This window comes from Rosa chinensis, chromosome 1 (assembly GCF_002994745.2).
Source record: "Rosa chinensis cultivar Old Blush chromosome 1, RchiOBHm-V2, whole genome shotgun sequence".
Lineage (NCBI taxonomy): Eukaryota > Viridiplantae > Streptophyta > Magnoliopsida > Rosales > Rosaceae > Rosa > Rosa chinensis.
This window is the reverse complement of record NC_037088.1, coordinates 36,627,098-36,648,115: the sequence shown is the minus strand read 5'-3', so window position 1 is coordinate 36,648,115 and position 21,018 is coordinate 36,627,098. Positions and strand designations below refer to the sequence as shown.

Below are 21,018 nucleotides of genomic sequence, written 5' to 3'. Positions count from 1 at the left end.
TTGTTTCTTAGTAGCAGACTACCAGTTCTTTGTGTTTCTTGAGCTTTTGTTGAAGTGGGTTTCTGCCTATGAAATCAATCAGCTGAGTTCTGTATGCAATTTTGATTTGAACATGTTGACCCGCCAAAACAAAATGTAACGATGAAGAGATGCTTTAGTGTTCATAGGCATACCTCAAGAAATCTTGTTTGAAATCCTTGCAAGATTACCTATGAAATCTCTATTAAAGTTCAGATGTGTTTGCAGATATTCGAAGACTCTGATTAGTACCCCAGATTTCATTAATGTCCACCTAGAAAGGACTTCCATGAAAAGTACTCATGATCGTTTGCTTATCCAAACTAGGGAGCGTAGGATGGATACAAAGTTCTTTTCATTAATGTCCATCTAGAAAGGACTTCCATGAAAAGTACTCATGATCATTTGCTTATCCAAACTAGGGCGTAGGATGGATACAAAGTTCTTGTCACTCTTCTGTGCCGATACATTTGCCAATTTTTCAGAGATACAGGTTTTTATGATCAAAATTAAATCATAATGGAGTGGTTTGCTTATATGCGATTGATTTTGAAACTAATCTATGGAGTCCCATACAAAACCAAACTAAGAAGAACATATTATAAATTCCCACAAACTAAGAACAAATCGCTTCGAAACTGACCTCTTTGGCCAAGAGCTCAGATGCGTAAGGAGCACAAAGTTGACGGTGAGCTTAGTGGGGATCGAGGATTGGGGGGGGGGGGGGGGGGGGGGGGGGGGGGGGTGGGGCTGGGCTTCATGACGGTCAAAGGAGTCTTGTGGGGCTTGATGTGAGGGACGACCTTCTTCCAGGCCTCGTTGAAAGCAGGGTTGCCTACGAGAGTTTCGGCGACATCAGTGGAGAAGGCTCGGGCTGCCCAGAGTGAGGATGTGGGTCGGGTCAAGAGGGCGGTGGCACAGCACAACATGGTCGCTGAGAGAGGGGGTTGCTCCAGTCTCACAGGGTCGGGGAGAGAGAGAGAGAGAGAGAGGGTTTTGGTTGGTGAAATATTCTTACTTCTTAATGATTAGTAATTTAGAAGAAAATTTTCAAAAATTATCTACAACATATCTAAACATCTAACCGTTGATTTATCGAAAATATTATCAAAAAGTGAATCTCACAGCTGTTGATTCAAAAATCCTCATAAAGTCTTTATTTTAAAGGTCATCATTACACTCTTTCATATGTATGTATCAAAAGAATTTCTACCATACTAAGTCAGTAGCACCAAAAGCTCACCATGAATAGATCATCATTACAGACTCTTTCATATGTATGTATCAAAAGAATTTCTACCATACTAAGTCAGTAGCACCAAAAGCTCACCATGAATAGATCATCGATGTAAATATAATTCTCGTGTTAAAAAATCTGGGGGATTATGTTGTGAAACAGTCAAATAAGAATATCAGCAAGTGAAATCATAAATGAATATGTTGCCACAACTATCCAGTCAGAGTACCTTACAATTTGTCAGGGTATACACGTGTATTTCTGTACCTATAGATATGCAGTACTTTCACAAACTCCGGTCAAAGATAGAGAACAATGTCGACGATTAACGCAAAGTTCACTTCAGACTACTATGAAGGGGATTAGGTAAAAACCTGAAAAATTATGAAACAAGGATATGTTTTAACTGCCAAAGGAAAGAGTACATGACCCCTACTGAACAGTATACAGAGATCAGCATAAGGGGTAAAAAAGGAAGCTCAGCACCAAGAAAAATAGGATGCAGAAACTGGCCCCAAATCTCAACAAGCAACAGACCAACCAGATAGCTCCAGACCACCCACCCAATATCAAAGCCTCCTTTCTGGGCAGCTGTAACGGATCTGTTTAATCCCAAATGACTATCTTTGTTCTTTCCAGATGGTGCCATTTCCAGTGTTTTATCCTTAGTAAATTGTGCAGAGAAACCCAACCACATTAGCATGGAGTGTAGTAATAACAACAGCACCTTTATTGGATATTCCTGGGATTCAAATAGAAGCGGGAACAGTGAATAGCATGACACTGCACAACAAACATGGTATACAATACGTTAGTACAATGTGTATAAGGAAATTAAGAATCAAGAATACAGATAAAAGGGGGAAATATATATATACCACATAAATTAATGCATTTTTCTTTGGTTCTATTTGAGATATCCCATATGAGGTCTTCATTATAGCATCCATTCCATTTCAGTTTTTAAGGTTTCGATTTAAAGATCATATTTACAAAAATTCAGCTGAATCAAAAACCATACATTAATAAATGGGAATTATCAATATGATAATAAAACATTAATACTGGACTCATAGGTCTATTTATTTGATCCTAGCAGTGATGATCTTTGAATTGAGACCTAAAAAAACATTGAAACAAGGTTTCCTAGTGGATCCCAAATGGAACCCAAACAAGTTTTATATGTATAATAAGATTCAATCTCGAGTAGTCTTTTTGCGCTCAAAACTGATGTTGCACATCTGCTGTATTTCTGAGGGAAAAATTTAGTGCTGACAATAGCTACAAATATCCAATGCTGAAAGAATGGAAAAGAATTTTCTTTAACAAAGTCTTCAGCTGGCTTAAACTTCTGACCTCTTAAGTCTAGGTCATCTAGGATACATATCAGTTGCAAAATCTAGTCTAACAGAAGCACAATGCAAACCTGAGAGGTGAGAAATACACAGATTAAGTAAAACAAAGATAAATAAAATTGGAAATCTGAGAAAAGAAAAACGCAGGCATAAGAAAAGGGGGGTGAACAGGGGAGAAAAAAAAAATAAGACACAAGCTCAAAATGTATCCCACACATATTACCCCTCACAGAAAAGAAAATCCCCTCTAGACAACCACTTAGTTGCTCTGTGAATAAATGACAATGGAGGTAGAATCATACCAATTGATAGAAAGAAGTAATGCCTCGCAGTATCCAAATTCTGTACTGCAACAATAGCAAGGGGGATGACAAAGTGGAGTGATGCCTTCTCATGAACGTGCCACCCAAACAAAAAACCACATGTGTAAGCATAGGCTACCCATCTTGTAATCATCATTGGTCTTGGATCTCTCCATGCCTTGATGAGACAAGGAGATAATGCAAGCAGAACCATGATAAAGGTTATCGCCGGTGTAATCTATCATTTCATCAATTAAAGTACAATTAGGTCCAACAAACATTAAAAAAGATGAAACTAAAGAAATCAAAAACTGTATTTATCAAGAGAATTAACCTAGTCTGTTGTACCATAAATGGAAACATCCAACTTCTAATTAACATCACTCCACTTAGAAACAGGGGGTTAGAAAGCATACATCCTACCTTTCAGTCATATGTTCAAGCTTAAACTCGAAAATGACACCCTGCATTAGACTCAGGGTGATTGGTGGCGATTTAGATAAACAGTGCCACCCAATTGAGTTGGGCATTCTTAACTAATCAATAGCTCTGGTAGATCTACTGCAAGAACCAAACCAGCCTCAAATCCCATACCTACCACATAATTGTAAGTACAAGCAGTCACCTACTAGATCATAATGTTGTGGTAAAACCACAATCAAGACACAGTGCAGTTGGACTGAGGCTGATCTTGTGCACCATCAAACAAGCAGTAGCATCCAAACAAACACTTTTTCTTTTTTAATAAACTACAGAATCATGTTACATAAAATATTAACATGTTAATATATATATATACTCCCTTTGGGTTTAAGATTGAGAACTACCTGAGGCAATACAGCAAAAGGGGACGAATCACCAACTAGTCCGCCAGTAAATGAAGCTGCTGGTGCCTGAATTTTAAATCCAAGTCTTCCAAGCAAGAAAGCTATAACTTTATCCAGTAAGATATAAAACACCCAAAAATTTGGTGCCCAATATGCATGACAAAGTCCCCTACCAAAAGGAAACATGCGGTGGATGACTTGTTTTATCTGCAAGATAATGTTGAATAATCAATTCATTATGCCTGAATATAAGATGATTTGCTGAAGATGCAAGTGGCCTGTTCCAAATGCCATATTATTAAAAGACCAGGGAGCAACACTAATAAACAGCTATATTGATCTAGCTTATTTATTCAGTAGTTGCTTCATTTTGTTAAATATGAGTTATTGTAGAATGCGTGGAATATCTGTGTAACCAAAGTTAATCTTTCGTCAACGATCTGAGGCAAGGATTTTCACAGCAGATGTTTCAGTGTTCAGCCTGCTCCTTTCTAATTCTATATACTTCATAACATGGAACAAAGGGTAATTCAAGAAAAGTAGGGAAAGAGGGAGGGGGATGGGAGGATTTATAAGGCCTTTTCTACTACAGCATGCATTCTAACCTATCACATAGAAATGTCAACAGAAGGATATACGCAGCCAACATGCTCATAGAAAAAGTTACACTAGCTTTTAGTGGTATAGTATTTGAGAAGACTATCACAGAAGCAACTATACCAGAAATAAGGAATAGACTGTAAATCATGGATCTATAATGCATGATGCATAAATTTTCTATTGAAGAATTCAGTCATGAACTCTAAAGAAACATAATGTATTTGAGGTACCAAAAAACCAAGAAAGCCCATTGCAAGATTGTCTTTGCCTTAACATCATTTTTGTGATATAATCTAAGCGACTCAAACCCACTCTCAAAAAGAAAAGAATAAAAGTTAGTTTCCTGTTGCTTGATTGCTAATATAGTAGCTCACATTCCATCATTACAGTTTATCTACTCAACTAAAAAATCACCGACGAAACCAAGTTCTAGGTCAAACGGAGGTGGCTCACAATCTCCTGAACCATTTGAAGATTCTAACTTGCCAAGCCAGCAGCCAACTACTTAACAGTCTTATCAAGCTGCTCATCTCGGACATTTAATATGCTTTCTCATTGCAGAAAGAATCCACCCTTCCTCTTCAAACAGCAATGCGTGTGTTTTCTGACATTACTCCTCTTCAAGTCACTATTTTAAACGGAGTATCTGACTCTCTAAATGACATTTTTTGGACAACAAGTGACTGTAAACTTTTGAACTATTTGTTAGGACTCAATGCCTTTACAATGCTAATACGAAAAATATGGACATAGACAAACTACGTTAACAAAGGAAAGACAGTAGTCTATCTGATCAACCAGAAACAAATCGAAGTCAAACACCAACAACTATCTTCAAAACAAAATACCATAGCCAGAGAGATTACCTGCCCATGATAGACAAATGGGCCATACGCCACTGCAAAAACAGCCACAACCAGAGTCCCCAAAATCAAAAGACGCCCAAAACCCCTCACCAATCCTTTCCAGCAATAATGCCTCAACAGGTACACAAAATAAACCGGCGCCGCCACCGCGAACAAATGCTTGAAACACAACAAAACAGCAAAGACAAGCCCACCCATCAAGTCCCTCCCTTCCTCCAAATACGAAAGCGAAATCAGCAAAACCCCAAGCAAAAACCCATTGTACTGAAAATGCAAATGGTCCACGACCACAAGCATCGGAGACCAAACAACCAAAACCCAGATCAATTTTCGCCTCACCGGATCCAAATTCCTAGTCAACCTATAAACCCCATACAAAAGACACAAATCCGAAACACAAACCGAAACTCTTTGAAAGTAAACCACAGTGTCTGAGCTGTAGTTGAGGCCATTCTGGAGGTGGACCATTTGTGGGTCAATGAGGTTTGCGAAAATGGAGAGGAAGCGCTCGAAGTAGGCAAAGAATGGAGGGTAGTCCAAAGTCCAAGGGCTGGTCTCGTCCAAGTACCATTGAGAGAGAGGAAGAGAGTGAGTTATGGCAAGCCAATGGCGATGGACCTCGAAGTCTGTGCTCCTGTAGGCTGGTATCAGAAGCAGCTTTACGCAGGTGGCTGCGGCGAAGAACCACCATAGCTCGGAGATGGGATTGTGGGGTTTTGGAGGGTTTTTCAGCTTCTGGGTGCTTTGTGATTCCATGGACTTGGAAAATCTCAAGGGGAACCAGAGATTTCAATTCAGGACCAATTTTCCCCACGGTGCCATACAATAACTTTTAAAGTAATAATTTTCCCTAGTTCTAAAATTATTCATTTAAAGATTTTACTGTGTGTATTAACTTATCCTATGGTTATTGACACTAGAACATACCCCAAATTTAACGTCATGGACTGATGGACGCACAGTCTAACAGAGTGAAACTCGTAATCCCAAATTCACCAACCATCGAAGTCTCTGGTTCCGGTGCACCCCCTAGTCTCTCTTCTGACCTACTTCTTTCATGTACAGGTCTACGGAGTGGATACCGGTGAATCAGTCAGTCTCTTTATACCGTCAGAACAATATTGAAATATAATGGAATACAACAATACAACTTATCTTGAATCTCTCTTCTCTTTGCAATTGTTCTACAACATGTTATCAACAAGAAGTTCTAATCCTGAATCAAATAACCAAAATCCTAGAAAAATTCTAGAACCCCTACTGCGACTTATACCCTCTGTGAGCGTTACCACTGTGCGTCAGCGTTTGTGCCACCACAGCACCACCGTACACCGCTGCTCCACCGCCGAAAGCTACTGCACTGTTACATCAAGCTACCCTTTCAAAAGCAATTAATCAAGCAACTTTATTCCAAGTGAGTTTTTATTAAACGTTGCTACTTTCAATTTAATATCCACTTTCTATATTCGGGGATTATAATATCACTTCTTCTACCTCCCCACCTTTCTTATAAAGTGGGATAATTAAGCCGAACTGTAGGGGTGCCACTATGAACAAGAGGTTCATAGAGACATTAAAAATGATCGACCATTAGAACATCATTGTTTCGGTCTAATCCAAAACTCTTGGAAATTAATTTCTTGGTAGCGCTTTGCGTTTAGAAATTTAATATATTTTCATGAAAGCATTTAAGGCTCCAAAATACTAGCTCAACTTCAGCCCATTGGACACTACTCGAGTATATGGTTGAAAATAACCCTAGAAATTTATAGGTTGTGCTTGAAGAGTGCTTTGGGAATGTCCAAGACTCCTAACTCCCCTAACGCCATGAAAAGTGAAACAATCTCCGCTTCGTTGACTTTAAGTCCGTGCTTGATTACAATTCGAAAGCCCTTCACATAAGATCATTGATGCAATTTTGTAATCAAATTTAATCAAAAGAGAAATTGATTGAGAAAACTCTCCTACCTTCCCTACCTCTGCTATAATGATAGCTAAGCAATATCACATTGATATATAAGTTGGATGAATCACGAGATTTCATCATCAGCCGATTTCAACACTGTCCATTGCTGAAAAGCACTTCAATATTCTCGTGAAGAATTACAATTCCCTACTCGTTGGAACTAAGGCTACTCCAGAAGAGAATTATAATAATGCCCCGAATGGAGGTCGTCTTGAGAAAAATCCTAAAACCAAGGGCAAAAGATCCGGACGATTTGTCTGTGTGATCGGTTAGCGTAAGAAGGAAACCATCGAACAACCAACATGACAATTGCCTCAGATGAGGAGGCCCGCCATAGATAGAGAGAATTTGCCACCAACCGGCCATAGGGGTCAAGGCAAACATGCGTGTCCCGTGCCAAAATTCGATGAATAATGAGGTGCGTTTTTGATGTGGAGCATTTGATTATTGGACAAATGTATATAGAGCACCAAAAGTGGTGGCTAGCACATACAAGATAGTGAAAAACGCAAGAGAATCCCATCACATCGAACTGCTGAAGATGTCGAGCTCATGGTTGCAGATTTCAATTTTGTCAATGTCAACAACATGGATGTTGGTGATTATGACTAGAACCTTTTTATTTTCCAAGGATTATTATAATGTCATTTGCCATAGATTTATTAGTAAATCATTGGTTACAACCTTTTACGATTAGGCTCATCTAATTAAATATGATGGCTAGGAAAGATTTGGACGATAGAAGTGTTTTCAAGTGAGTTTAGCTCCATCAAAATTTCACCTTATCTTACCTGGTCGTAGCTAATTAAAGTTATCGAAAGTATTGAGTACTGAACTTTGATTGTATTTATTTTCTCTCTGGATTAGATTTTCTTTGGTCAGAAACTTTAATGTAATGATTGACTTTAGTAATGAATAAAATTGATGTTTTATTCCATCTCTTGATTCTATTTATTCATTCAAGCTTTTATTTTTAGGAAAGGATTTCAGCAAACTATAACGTCTTGCAGATAGTGCAACTACGTACATGACACTTCAAAATAGGCAATTATCTTTGGAGATGTTGCCTACACATTCATCTGTGACTACAATGGCAGTTTCATTCAATTTAATTCAATGCCATGGAATGGCATATTCCTCTTGCCCAATGGCACCTTGATAAAAGTCATCGAAGCTCTCTACTCTCCAAGAGCCGAAAGAACTCTTTTGAGCTTTAGAGATATTCGAGCCAATAGATTTCATGCAAAAACACAACATGAAAATGGGAATGAATTTGTTTGCATCAGCTCTAATGATTGCAAACGTAAATGCATCTTAGAAAGACTTATGTGTCTCTCTAGTGAACTTTATGTCACCACTATTCGAGCTATCAAATCTAACAATGTCATAAGAGATGACCTATGGAATTCAAACACATTGGCTTTAGCACAATTGATTAGGACATCCCAGTCGTGATATGTTGATCCGCATACTACAGACTTCACAAGGACATCCATTATTTCAAGTTACAAGAAGCAACGATCAAAAGTTGATTCATGGGAGCCCTTAGACCGTCGTTGTTGCCATCCACCGCCTTTCCCCAGGTTCGTCGCCGCCACCATCTTTCTGCGGTCCAACTCCATTCTTGACACCAAAAGGTGGCATCATCATATCCTAAAATTACTAGCATATATATTGTTTAAGCTTAGAGGGGGGGGGGGGGGGGGGTGTTTGAACCTAAATTTGACAAGGCCCACGTAGCAGATAATTAAGTTAGGGCCACAGGAGGCAGGATTGGATCATGGTGGGCCGTGATATAATAAGTATTTAGTCAAGGCCCAGCTCACTTCAGCCAAGGTCCAGCTCACTTCACTTTACCCGAGGTCTTGCTTACATCACCTCAACTATGGCCTGGCTCACTTCACCTCATCCGAGGTCCGGCTCACCTGAGTCGGGGTCTGGTTTACTTGTGGCTGAGAAAGTCCTATCCAATGCTCGTTTCAGTTAGTCAGAGACGAGACATTATGAGCAGATAAAAGCTACTAAATGCCAAATTCTACGTTCAGAGACATTACAGCACTAAGTGTGGCTGTTACAAAAATAAGCATTAAAGAGTCATGATGGTTGATCGCCAGTTATGCATATTAAAGGAATTATATTCTTAGAATGTAATTTGTAATCAATCCAGTCTCAACAATTAAATCTGAGATTGTATTTGTTTTATACTATAAAAGGGGCCATAGACATCTTTGTTAAAGGTCCACGACCAAAAACACAACAGCTCAAAACAAATTCAACATTCTCAAATTCTCTATCGCATCTCTATACTCTATCAATTTACACTATCTCTCGTGAATTATTTTATTTACTGGTATTGTTCTTGTTTTTCTTGCACTTTACATTCTTGCAAATTTATTTTGTCGTTCTTTATATCTCTTGCTCATTATTTTTCCTACATTTAATTTCTTTGCATCTACTTCCTGCATTTACTTTTTCACAAATCATATTAAAAAAATTATATAAACATGTTTATAGGGTTCATGCGTTTCTTCGTCCGCACCCATATTGAATCAAGGAATCAGGGTAACACCTTATATTTTGATTTTGTTTTTACTATGACTTGTGAGTATCTGCATCCCATAGATTTATCAATTGTCACTCGCACTTTCACATTCACTTACCGAGTTGCACAACATGAACACTCCGGCTAGCAAGGCCGACTCGTGTAAAGTCCTTGCATCCAAGGCAAAGAGAACCCCACGGCCGAGATTGATCCTTCCTCGGCCCACAATCAATTGATAAGAAGGTAGATCAGTGCAAACTCAGTAACTTAGATCAAAACCTTGCTTGGCCTCTTGGCGGCGAGTTGGCACGGCCGCACACACGTCACCAAGCCAGAAGGACACGTGTAAGTCAAGAAGACCTCAGTTGAATGACACGTGGCCGAGACGATTTTTTAGCGAACATCTTTTGGCACGCCCAGTGGGAACACATTTGGTGAATATTATTAGACCATTTAGTGAGACATTAAATATTATGTATTTTCACTCAATAATTACACGGCTCTATTTCAATAAATAATTACAATGGCCAATATGGCCAAGATCAATTTTATGGTTATGATGGCAAATATAGCTATGATGCTTATCAAAGTTTTGTTGATTTAAACTGCATGCATCTTGGGATCAACAAAATCCCACAATATGCTTTGATCACAGAAATGGCTATGGCAGCTAGCATGCACTACTATAGAAATTGATTCAGACGACAATATGCAATTTTCTGTCGTGTGATTGAAATTTTTTTTTTCAGACGTTGTTTCTGTAAGAGCTGTTGTGTGATAGGGACTTATGACAGGACCCGCCCCGACTTTCACCCTGAAATCCGAGGTGGCCCTGTGGGGCCCACGTTAGGGATAACTCTACCAAAAATTTGGCAGAGTCACCTCTAAAATGGACTACCCAAAAACCTGTAAAACACACTAAACACTTCAAGCAAACCAACCTTATACTCCTGGAGCCACCCTGCTCCCAATTACCAACAACTCCACTTTCACAAAACACAAACTCAAAATACTAATCCCAAGGTTATGCAGAGCAATACTACTATACACAGGGATATAAAAGAAGAGTAAAGGATCAAGCGATCCTACACTGCGGAAGTAGTGACAACTATGCCTCAAATGTCATGTACGCCCGACCTCCACTAATTTGCCTGCAAACTGGGCATTAGAAACCGAAAGGCCCAGGGGAAAGTAGACGAAAAACGTTAGCGTGAGTGGACAAAAATAAACAATTTAAAGGAAAAAGGATTTCATACTTTCCCACATTTATTCTCTTTAATAATCGATGCATGCAACAATTAGAAAAAAATACATTTAGCTTTAAATCCAAGAATTCCAAAACGATAAATTGACTAGCCTCGCTAGTCACCACATTCGAAAACTATATCGTAAAACCGAAGTCTCATTTCTCAAGAAAATACGACCAGCCCCGCTGGCTACAGTGAAAATCGGACTAGCCCCGCTAGTCAAGCAACGATAAAATATGGGGAAGAAGTTTCACCATACAAAAGAAGGGAGCCTTATTGGCTCGGGTCGGAGTGTCCCACACTCTAGAGCATCCCATGCTCTCCTCTACTCGCCTACGAACACATAGTAAGTAGGGAGGAGTACTAATAGGCTAGCCAGTAATATAATATGTATATATAACGACCCTGGGTATGGTGGTTAAAAAAAAACCGATAACTCAATAAAGCTTCCCCATGTCCCACGTATAAAGAAAACACGGGTACGATTCCCAACCGTACTCGGAAATACTCAAAGAGTCGTATAAATTAACAGCGTGTCCCACACGCTAAAGAAATAAGTAGATTGTCAATGAGGCATTCCCAATGCCAAAAAATCGAATAAATAAACAAGAATTTATTCCATCGAAATCCCATTTCGAAAATCTTTCAGAAATCTCAAATCGACGATTATAAAGATAATATAAACAGTATAAATCTCGAAAATCACATCGAAAATCAATTCGTCGAAAATCAACATCATTTATAATTTCGAATCCGAGCATAACATCTTCATAACCAAAACTCACAACCGGTAACAAAACATAAATACTTCATGAGAATCATTATTTAAAAGTAAATCCATGAGATAATTCGCAATTATCTTTATATGCTCGGAAAATACGTTAATAAAATAGAACAAGCTTTAATAAATAAATGCATGCATCACTTATTTAAAACAAACGTCCACTCACAGTACTATTGGGCAACCACGCAGACGAGTTCCTTCATCTAACCGTAGCTCGCGACATTGCCCTGTACACAATTATATTTCCATAAACGGTAATCCGATATAATAATTACGAACTTAAACGAAATCCGAAAATCCCTATCTCCAATACTTCTCAAATTCAACCCAAATCTCTTCCACAATTCTAATTCCTCAATTACATATTCCAAAAAGAAAACGAGGGAAATCCGACGGCCGGATTTCCCATAATTCCACCACAAAACTCCAAACTTCGAAAATTCACAAACAATTCCAAACTCCTCCAAAATTCACCAAACTTCACATATAAGCTCTATGATAATTATAGAATTTAACTAGCTAAAAATTGAAATTTATAAACTACCCTAGCCGCCGCTACCGCCGCCCACAGTGGCGGCGCCGCCGCCACCATCTCCGATGGCCACCAAAATTTGACAGTAGCACCTTCTCAACACACTGATTCAACTTCTCAACTACAACATTCCCAAATAACAATTAAAAACGGCCGAAATCGATCAATGAACAAAAACCCAAAAATCCTCAAGAACCCTAGAATTTCAATTCGTCGATTCGGCATCTACACAACAAATCGTGATACAAGGCCATAGGGGAAATGAACAGTGATGAAAACCGAACCTTCGACGGCGAGATGGGGACCGAAGGTGACCGGAATCGCCGGAAATCGGCAAAAACTTCAAACTGCAGCCGGGGAGAATTTGGTTTCGATCCGAGCTTTTCCGGCCAAATCGTTGTGAAATACCTCCACAGACGTGACAAGGGGAAGAAACCGAGCTTGGGGGTGGCCGGATCGTGTCCTGGGTCGGCCGGAGGAGGAAGAAACGGGAGGGGGAAGAAATCAGCCGAGAGGGGAGAAAGAGTCGGGGAGAGAGAAAGAGAGAACTTACCCGGTTGGGTAGGTTTCTGAAAATAGAAATCTACCAACAGTAAATTTCCATATATATATATAACTTACCATGAACAGTAATTTCTACATTTTCGCTTATAACTTTCGCATACGAGCTCCGATTTTTACGTACCACATATGCACGCGCTCGGTTTAACGTCCTCTACAACTTCCATGAAGAACATTTTCTCAAATTTTGACCCGAACAAAAAGTCAACTTTTAGGGCCACTAAAAGTATCGAAACAGAATAAAAAGTGAAAGTAATTGTCGTTTACCGTCCAAATGACTAGTAAACAGGTGAATTTAGGTTCGGGACGTTACAACTTAGAAATTAGTTCAGAAGATGTTTAAGATAAAAATTGAGCGGCAAGTTTCCCACCGTGTTAGTGGTGCCAAACCCCATATGAAACCCAAAATTTTCTCCAACATGTATGATCAGACGATGAGAAATTATATAACTGTGGTCTGATCAAATAGTTTGACAAAAAGGAGGGAGATTTACCACCACCAGTTTTCTCCAACTCGCCAAATGGGGAAGTCAAGTTAACACCAGACAAATCCCAAATTTAAAACTCATGCATTCAAACCACATTGTTTTTAATTTCTGTTGTGTGATCGAGTCCTTGTCTAAATTGATAGGGCATGTCCAAAGAGGCTTGAAACCCTAACACTTAAACAAAAAAAATAACAAAATAGCAAAATCAAAACCAAATCTTCTCTTGATACAAACCCGACCTCATCACTCCTCTGGACAGCTAGCGCTTCTATCTCGACATACACCCGACCTCATTACTTCACTTAATAGCTAGCGAAACCTCCTATTCACTCGCATCTCACAAAACCAAAACCTAGCTCCTCTTTACTCATGCCTCACCAAAACCCAAACCAAAACCGAATCCAATTGAAAGCTTGACGGTAGATTGCCCTAAACCTGAAATCTCATCTTTCATTCTCAAAAACAATACCCAATACCCAAAATCCCGTCTTATTGTTGCTGATGGTGTTCTTCGCCAGTTTCACTTGGATATCAAAATTTTGGGAAAGCTGAAGGAAATGTCAAGAAGAATTGGGGGTCCGAGAAGAATTGATAAATGTATGATACATCTCGCATATTAGATTGATTCTTTTGCTTATTGAATTGAAATCCTATCTCTAATCCCTTTTCATTGTTAGAGGTAGAAGAATCACGGGCATTGGTTTGAAGAAGCTGCGGCGCGATTAAGGGATTCGGTTCTAGTACTGTGCTTGATAAGGGTTCGGGTTCCTGCCTTGGGTCATTGAAAGGGGTCACTCAGGTAATCATCTCTCTTTCCACTCAACTTTCAATCTCTCTTCATTCTGAAGTCTTCAGATGGTTGATCTTCTACGAATATGGCTAGTAAATGTTGGATTGAATGTGAATCTGATTATTGGGTAATTGGTTTGCCTGATTTTCATGGAAAGGGTGTTTCTGTTTTCAATCATATTTTCTCTTTCTTTCTATCTATCTATCTATCTATCTATCTCTCTCTCTCTCTCTCTCTCTCTCTCTCTCTGCTGGTAATCTGATGATCTGCTATTGAAAGCTTCGTTCTTGTTCTTTGTTTTTTCTTTTTCTTTACCTTGGGTGTCTGATGTGGATCATATATGATTGGGTTTCTGAAATCTTTGTTTCTTAATTGCTCTTAGGTACTAAGGAATTGTGAAGGGATTGTTTGATTTGATTGTGTAGTTTAGTAGATTTTCAATCGACACTTCTAATTGATCTAGTGGTTTTGTTAAAATCCTGCTCGAAACCTCCTAATCATCATCTTTCGCCTTTCGCTTTTGGTTACTCTGAATCAGTCGATCCCTTTTATTGTTGTGTTCTTCAATTCTTGTTTCACTTGCTTTAGTAATTTCCTCTTTTTAAAAAAAAATTAATTTTCCTTTTCACCAGTGAAGGGTTCCCAGGGGAACTCAATATCCCTGCAATCTATCTTCTTCCTTCTTCAATTTTCTTTTTCTGCAATTCCTATCAATTATTGGAGACTTTCTTTTCTGATTTTATCCGGAAAAGCTATATTGTTTTGGGTCTTTTTATATGTATATGAATTCTCAGTCGAATTCATGGTTTTAATTAATCTATTGACTTGTTAGTTTGATTGTTCTTTTTCTTAATTGAATGGACAATGGTGATCGAACCTAATCTCTTTTGCTGTTAATACTTATATGTATTTGAATTGTTTTCCTATCAATGAACAAAGTGAGAGCTCAACCACAATTGCTATATTCTCTTTTTCACATGTACTGTAATTATGAAAGCCTATTATATAAGAACAGAAGCCATATAAACAATCAGTTATCATTGAATTAAATGGGAGCAAATTTGCTCAACATTGTGTCTGATGTTGATTGCTCTTTAATCAAGAAAAACGAAAGAGGGTTGAACGAAGAATGAACTGCTGTTTCTTCTCATTTTGATATTGGGGATTTTGATTATCTGAAGTATAATTTGTTGGGGAAGTGATCTGGACATATATAATGAGTTTTATGCTGAGGTGCTTGTTGTTTTATTGATTTCTATCTCATTGAGTCCTCCAAACATATTCTTGTTTGCCTCTTTGGTTTGCTGCCAATATGTTCTTCGTTGGGTTGCTTCTGCACTAGGATGGCCTTATAAATTATTTGAGTACTGCTACTGCATTATTCTTCTATTATTGGTGTTGTTGTTCTCTTCTTTTGTTGCTGCAACTTTTCTCACATGCTGCATCACTTTCCAGCTGTTATCAATATATTTCTTCTTTTTCAGTTATCAAAAAAGAAAATAAGTTGTCTTCTCTTGAATGTTGTTGTGGTTTGATTTGCGTTTGATACTAGTACTATTTGGATTTGTTACTCTTAGTAAGCTGCTGCTTATTGTTCTAGTGGTTGTGACTTTTGACAAGTAACTGAATTGTATTTCATCATCTTCCTTGTACACTTGCATGCTCATGTGAATACCATGCTGGATGTGTATTTTGTGTTGCAGGTTGTCACATAAAGTTGTAAGGTATTATAAATAAGCAGCTTAGACACAGTAAGTTGCTTAATGGTTACATAAAATACTTATGGAATAATAGAGTTTTGACCTGAAATTAATTGGATGTTTTTCTGATGATAAATCCTCAATTTGAAAGCTTAATTAAGATTGTTGACAATAGGAGATGCATATTATGAAGAGCAAGTAGGAGCAATGATTGACCAAATGCTTCAACAGGTCCATGTGCTTTGAGAAGGGTAAATTCAAACTTGTATTGCATTTCAATTGCTCATTGTTCTGCATTTATTGGTAGCTGAAATCTATAAAAATTGAATATAAACTTTAGTTAATTGAATATGAACTTGAACTACATAGGATCTTTTAATCTGATAATTCATGTTCACCATATATGGGAGGTGTGTTTTGAAACTTTCATTTAGTTGCTTGAATATTTACTGGGTTTACTACTCTTTATTAGTTCTCTGCTCTCTAAAAAACATATATAACACATATATGTATTATGTATATATGTAGCATAATATTGGTGTTTGTGTTTACGTATATATATGCTTAAGACCAGAATACTACTCTTTATTTTATGCGTGCTTGTTTCTGTGTTAGATCTCAAGCTCATTTTGCTGTAGATTGGCATAAAAGAGGATAGCTACACGTTCTGTGCTCAGTTTGCTGGTTCCCTGCCATTTATTTTTGTTGTGCATTATTGAAATATTGCATCAATGGCTCTACTTATTTCTTTATTGTTGGTCAAGTCTTACTTCTCTTCAACGTATGTAAGGGCGGTTTTCAGGTGGAATTTTGTGGTCATCTTATAGTCTCATGATATAACCTTCAACTGGGATGTGAATATCTTTTTCTATGAGTATAGAACCTCCTAGCTACCCATATACACACACTCAAGATGTGCTGCTTATGAAAAACTCCAGTACATATGCTTTAACTAGGAATGTAACATCATGGTGAAATGCCTTCATCCTTCCTTGATTATAAAACTTCTTGATGCAGGAAAATTTGTGTTGGCTGTATGAGTGTTTCTTATTCTATCAGACAGTCAACATCACAACCTCACAACTTGCTCGTTTTGTTTCCTTCTACCATGCTTACACTTTCCTTTTTTGTTTAGTGTATGTTAGTAGTCAAACTTCACAACTTGCTCATTTACTTAGTGAGTTTGGCATGTACGTTCAGGTTTGAACTTGAAACAGGTATATGATCTTATTGTTCTATTCTCTTGGTTCCGTGAAGTTTCCCTTCTTTTTGTTTGTCATACTGATGCATTATTCTAAGTACATGCATGTGTCTTTAATTTGTTGCTCCAGCTAAGATCCTGATTTCACCTAGAATATTTGTTTTTGCTTGGTTATTAACTTTCTTGTTATGTACATCTTACAGGCTTGATTGGGACAAATTAAAGAACATGCTATCCTTTCAGCTGAAGCAGGTACGTGGGTATTCTAGTATTTATGGTTGTCACATATATTCATGAACACACGTGCACAATGCATGATTCTATTTCTTCTCTTCCTGATTGTCTGATTTATGAAGATTCTGTCAGAGTATCCTGATGCAGAGACTAGTGAGCAGCAAATTACTACTTTAGGAGAAATCTACCTAGAACTGGTGAAGAGGTTGGATGAAGGTATTCTCATTCACCTGATCATGTAGGAGATCCCCTCTATTACTATGCCTGTGAGCCCTAGAAAATTTATCGAGCTTAAATTGAGATCGTTCGACAAGTTATTTATTTACGATCTCGGTAATTGTCAAAGTGCTCGAGAATATTTTCAGGAATTTCCATAGAGTGAAAACCTCAGTTTGAGAGTTGGATAATAAAGTGCACAACACGACGAGTTCGTGGAAATTTTCGGGGAATTTTTCAGATACCCGAGCTATTTATAGCGATTTTCCAAAGTTATGGGATTTTAGAAAATGAATTAAAGAAAATGGAAATTTCTGCTGTGCAATCCTAGCCGTCCAAAACTTCCACCACTTCATCAGGGCCATCTAAATTAATTAGAGGAAGGTTATAAATAGAGGAGAGGCTGATCGAACGTTCCAGATCAACCTAGAGGTACCCAGCGCTCTCGATCTTTCTCGGTGCCCGATGACCCGCGACCAGGCCCGAACGTGTTCTCGCCGTCCGGCCACCTCACGACGGCACACCACCACCAATGGCTTCCTCTCCTCATCGCCGACGTCTCTCTGGGGTCAGGTCTTTCAACCGGAAGCTCTGGCGCGAGAATCGACACCATGAAGCCTCATGTTTTCCGGCGAGTTTCTGCAAATTTCGGTGACCGATTGGGTTGCATGTGGTATGGAACTTACTCATTTCGTCGTCCTCTACGGCATAGTTTAATTAGTTTTCGAATTGAGGTCACAAATCATTTTCCTTGTAGTAAATGCACCCTAAAATAGTATTCTACATTTATAGACAAGGGAGAAAGAATATAGGGGCATTGTGTAGTTTACGCTTATCTTAGAGGTTGGTTCCTTATATATATGGTTATTTGCTATTATCATCTTCCGAAATTTCCAAAATTTAATTTTTTTTAGATTTTTTTTTAAAATTAAATTATGAGTCATTATATATGATCATCTAATTAATGAGTTTTTATAATGATTTTCTTTGAGTTTTTGATTCGCTCCATCTTGATAAGTGTGTTTTTTTTAAACTTGTGCGTCTGATTCAATTTTTGTACTAGTGATGGTTATGGGCCGGCCAACGAGCCATATGATAATTGTGGCCAAATAGTTAATGCACCATGCAATAGTTATAATTCAAATTATAATCATAACAACCAAGATGGCTATAACTAAATAGGGTCCTACGACAATTTTGATGGCTTGAGTAGGTAGCTTGTATGGGAGACTCGACTAGCCGCGCTACAGCCCCTGTACGATCAACAAGTTGGTCACAATCAAATGGACGAAGAAAATGTAAGCTCTTGGGGAGGTGGTGTAAAATCTTTTGAAAAAGCCATAAAAGTGAACAAGGTCATTCAAAAAAGGCTGGCAGAAATAGCAACACAATTTTCTATTTTTAAAGAAGAGATGAAGTCACACCTGAATAAGATGAAGATGTTGAGACATCAAAAAACACTGAAGAAGGCATACCACAGTAACCGCGACCATGGCCTCAAAAAAGAGGTATCCATTGATGATCATATGGAAACTCGGCCGCTTGTTGTTCTTCCTTCAAATTTGGAGGCAAACATGGTGGGCCAAAATTTGCAAAATGTCAAGGAGAATGACCATCACATGGCTGAGTGTACAATTAACGAGACTATTCATATGGATATGGTTCTCGAAAAGAAAGCCGACCTCAACAATCTATGACTTGATGAAGATCTTAATCTTGTAGCCAAGGAATGTCGGCTCGCTGAGCATAATGTGGTCAATGGTGATGATCATTTAATTCAAGATGTCATGCATGTTGACATGATTATTGGAAATAAAGCTGACTTGGAGAAGCCACTGTCAGATAAAGTGGAACCGAGTACATTTGAAGGGCATATAATTTCGGCTCACATGAAAGCTGAAAAGAAAACAAATCTCAATCATTCCCTTTGGTAAATGAGGATTGGCCTCGAAAAATTTGAAATTCATGCCAAGAATACAAAATGTTCAAAACTTGGGGTGAAACATTATTGGCCACCTCCATAATGGCACAAAAGATTTTTACATTTTGTTTTCTTGCTTTAGTTTCTGCAAAAAATAAAATAAGATAAAATAAAATAAGTGAAAAGTTGTGATTTTTGGGAGCCGTTCAATTGGTCGGTAGGCATGAAACTGTAAGGTAGAAATATTTCTATGATCACGGCTGGAAAAAATTTGAATGTCATTCGATAATGAGAACGACTATGTTTACTAGTTCCTTCACCACTAGGCTCGAGCCGAGGCTCAAGGAATTAGGGAGGGAAGTCTACGATATCACTTGACATGGGCTTGAATGAATCCAATTAATTAATGGGAAGGAAAGTATATGCATGCACGTTTCCTTGGAAGAAAAGAGTAGCGTTATGGAAAGCTCGGCAAACTCTGAGGCCGAGATTTATAAAAAATTTCATAACTCGGCTTATGCCGAGATTAAAAAAAAAAAAAAAGAGTAGCATTATGGAACGCTCGGCAAACTCTGAGGTCGAGATTTATAAATAAAAAAATTGTAACTCGGCCTATGCCGAGATAAAAAAAAATAAAAACAAAACAAAATAGAGAGACTCGGCTAGAATTACCGTTCATGATGCTGAGCTATATCAAAGTTTACTATGCTAGTACCTTGAGGCCTAGTTACCTTAAAAAGGAAAGTCACGGCTTGATTTGAAGCCGAGTTATAGAAGGAAAGGAGAGTTCGGCTAGCTTTCATGAAGCTGAGTTCTAGAAAGTTTTTACCTCAGCTAGACTTCATGAAGCTGAGCTCAATTAATTATTTATATTTTGACTCAGCTAGATTTTATGAAACCAAAGTTCAGACAAGTATTTACCTTTGGATAGATTCATGAAGCTAAGATCTATAAATTATTTTAACTTGGCTTGCTATTTTTTTGAAGCCGAGGTTCAAAGAAGAAAAAATCCATGGTCAAATTAGGCCGAGGAACAATAAGTGAAGTCAAACTTACGGCCAAGTAAGGCCGAGCAGGTGACAGCCCAGTTGAATTGCTTATCAAGAATGTAAGCATACCGAGCATGGCATGGTGTAGGTTGGAGCAGATGAGTTAGATCAAGTAGGTCCTTGCCAAACCAAAGTACATGGGTAATCCTACAATCCCTTAACCACTCGGTGTTGAAGTCGAAGCTCAAGGGACTGGGGGGGGGGGGGGGGGCTCTGTTTGAACTTAAATTTGGCAAGGTCCACGTATCAGATAATTAAGCTAGGGCCCACAGAAGGCAAGATTGGGTCATGGGGGGCCGTGATATAATAAATATTTAGCCGAGGCCTGGCTCACTTCACCTCATCCTAGGTTCGGCTCACCTGAGTCGAGGTCTGGTTGACTTGTGGTTGAGAAAGTCCTATCCAATGCCTATTTTAGTTGGTTAGGGACAGGACATTATGAGCAGATAAAAGCTACTAAATGAAAAATTCTACATTCAGAGACATTGCAGCACTAAGTGTGGCTGTTACAAAAATAAGCATTGAAGAGTCATGATGGTTGATTGCCAGTTATGCACATTAAAGGAATTTTATTCTTAGAAT

General features: G+C 38.3%; 1 protein-coding gene across 1 annotated transcript; it reads right to left on the bottom strand.

The window, feature by feature from the left end:
• Positions 1-1,438: 1,438 nt before the first annotated feature.
• LOC112182822 (probable dolichyl pyrophosphate Glc1Man9GlcNAc2 alpha-1,3-glucosyltransferase) lies at positions 1,439-6,057 on the bottom strand. Its single transcript, XM_024321369.2, has 4 exons — positions 5,206-6,057; positions 3,740-3,946; positions 2,913-3,150; positions 1,439-2,038 (listed from the first exon to the last, which is right to left on the bottom strand). The coding sequence occupies exons 1-4, from the start codon at positions 5,959-5,961 to the stop codon at positions 1,638-1,640; spliced, it is 1,602 nt and encodes a 533-aa protein (XP_024177137.1). The 5' UTR covers positions 5,962-6,057; the 3' UTR covers positions 1,439-1,637.
• Between the last annotated feature and the right edge of the window lie 14,961 nt (positions 6,058-21,018).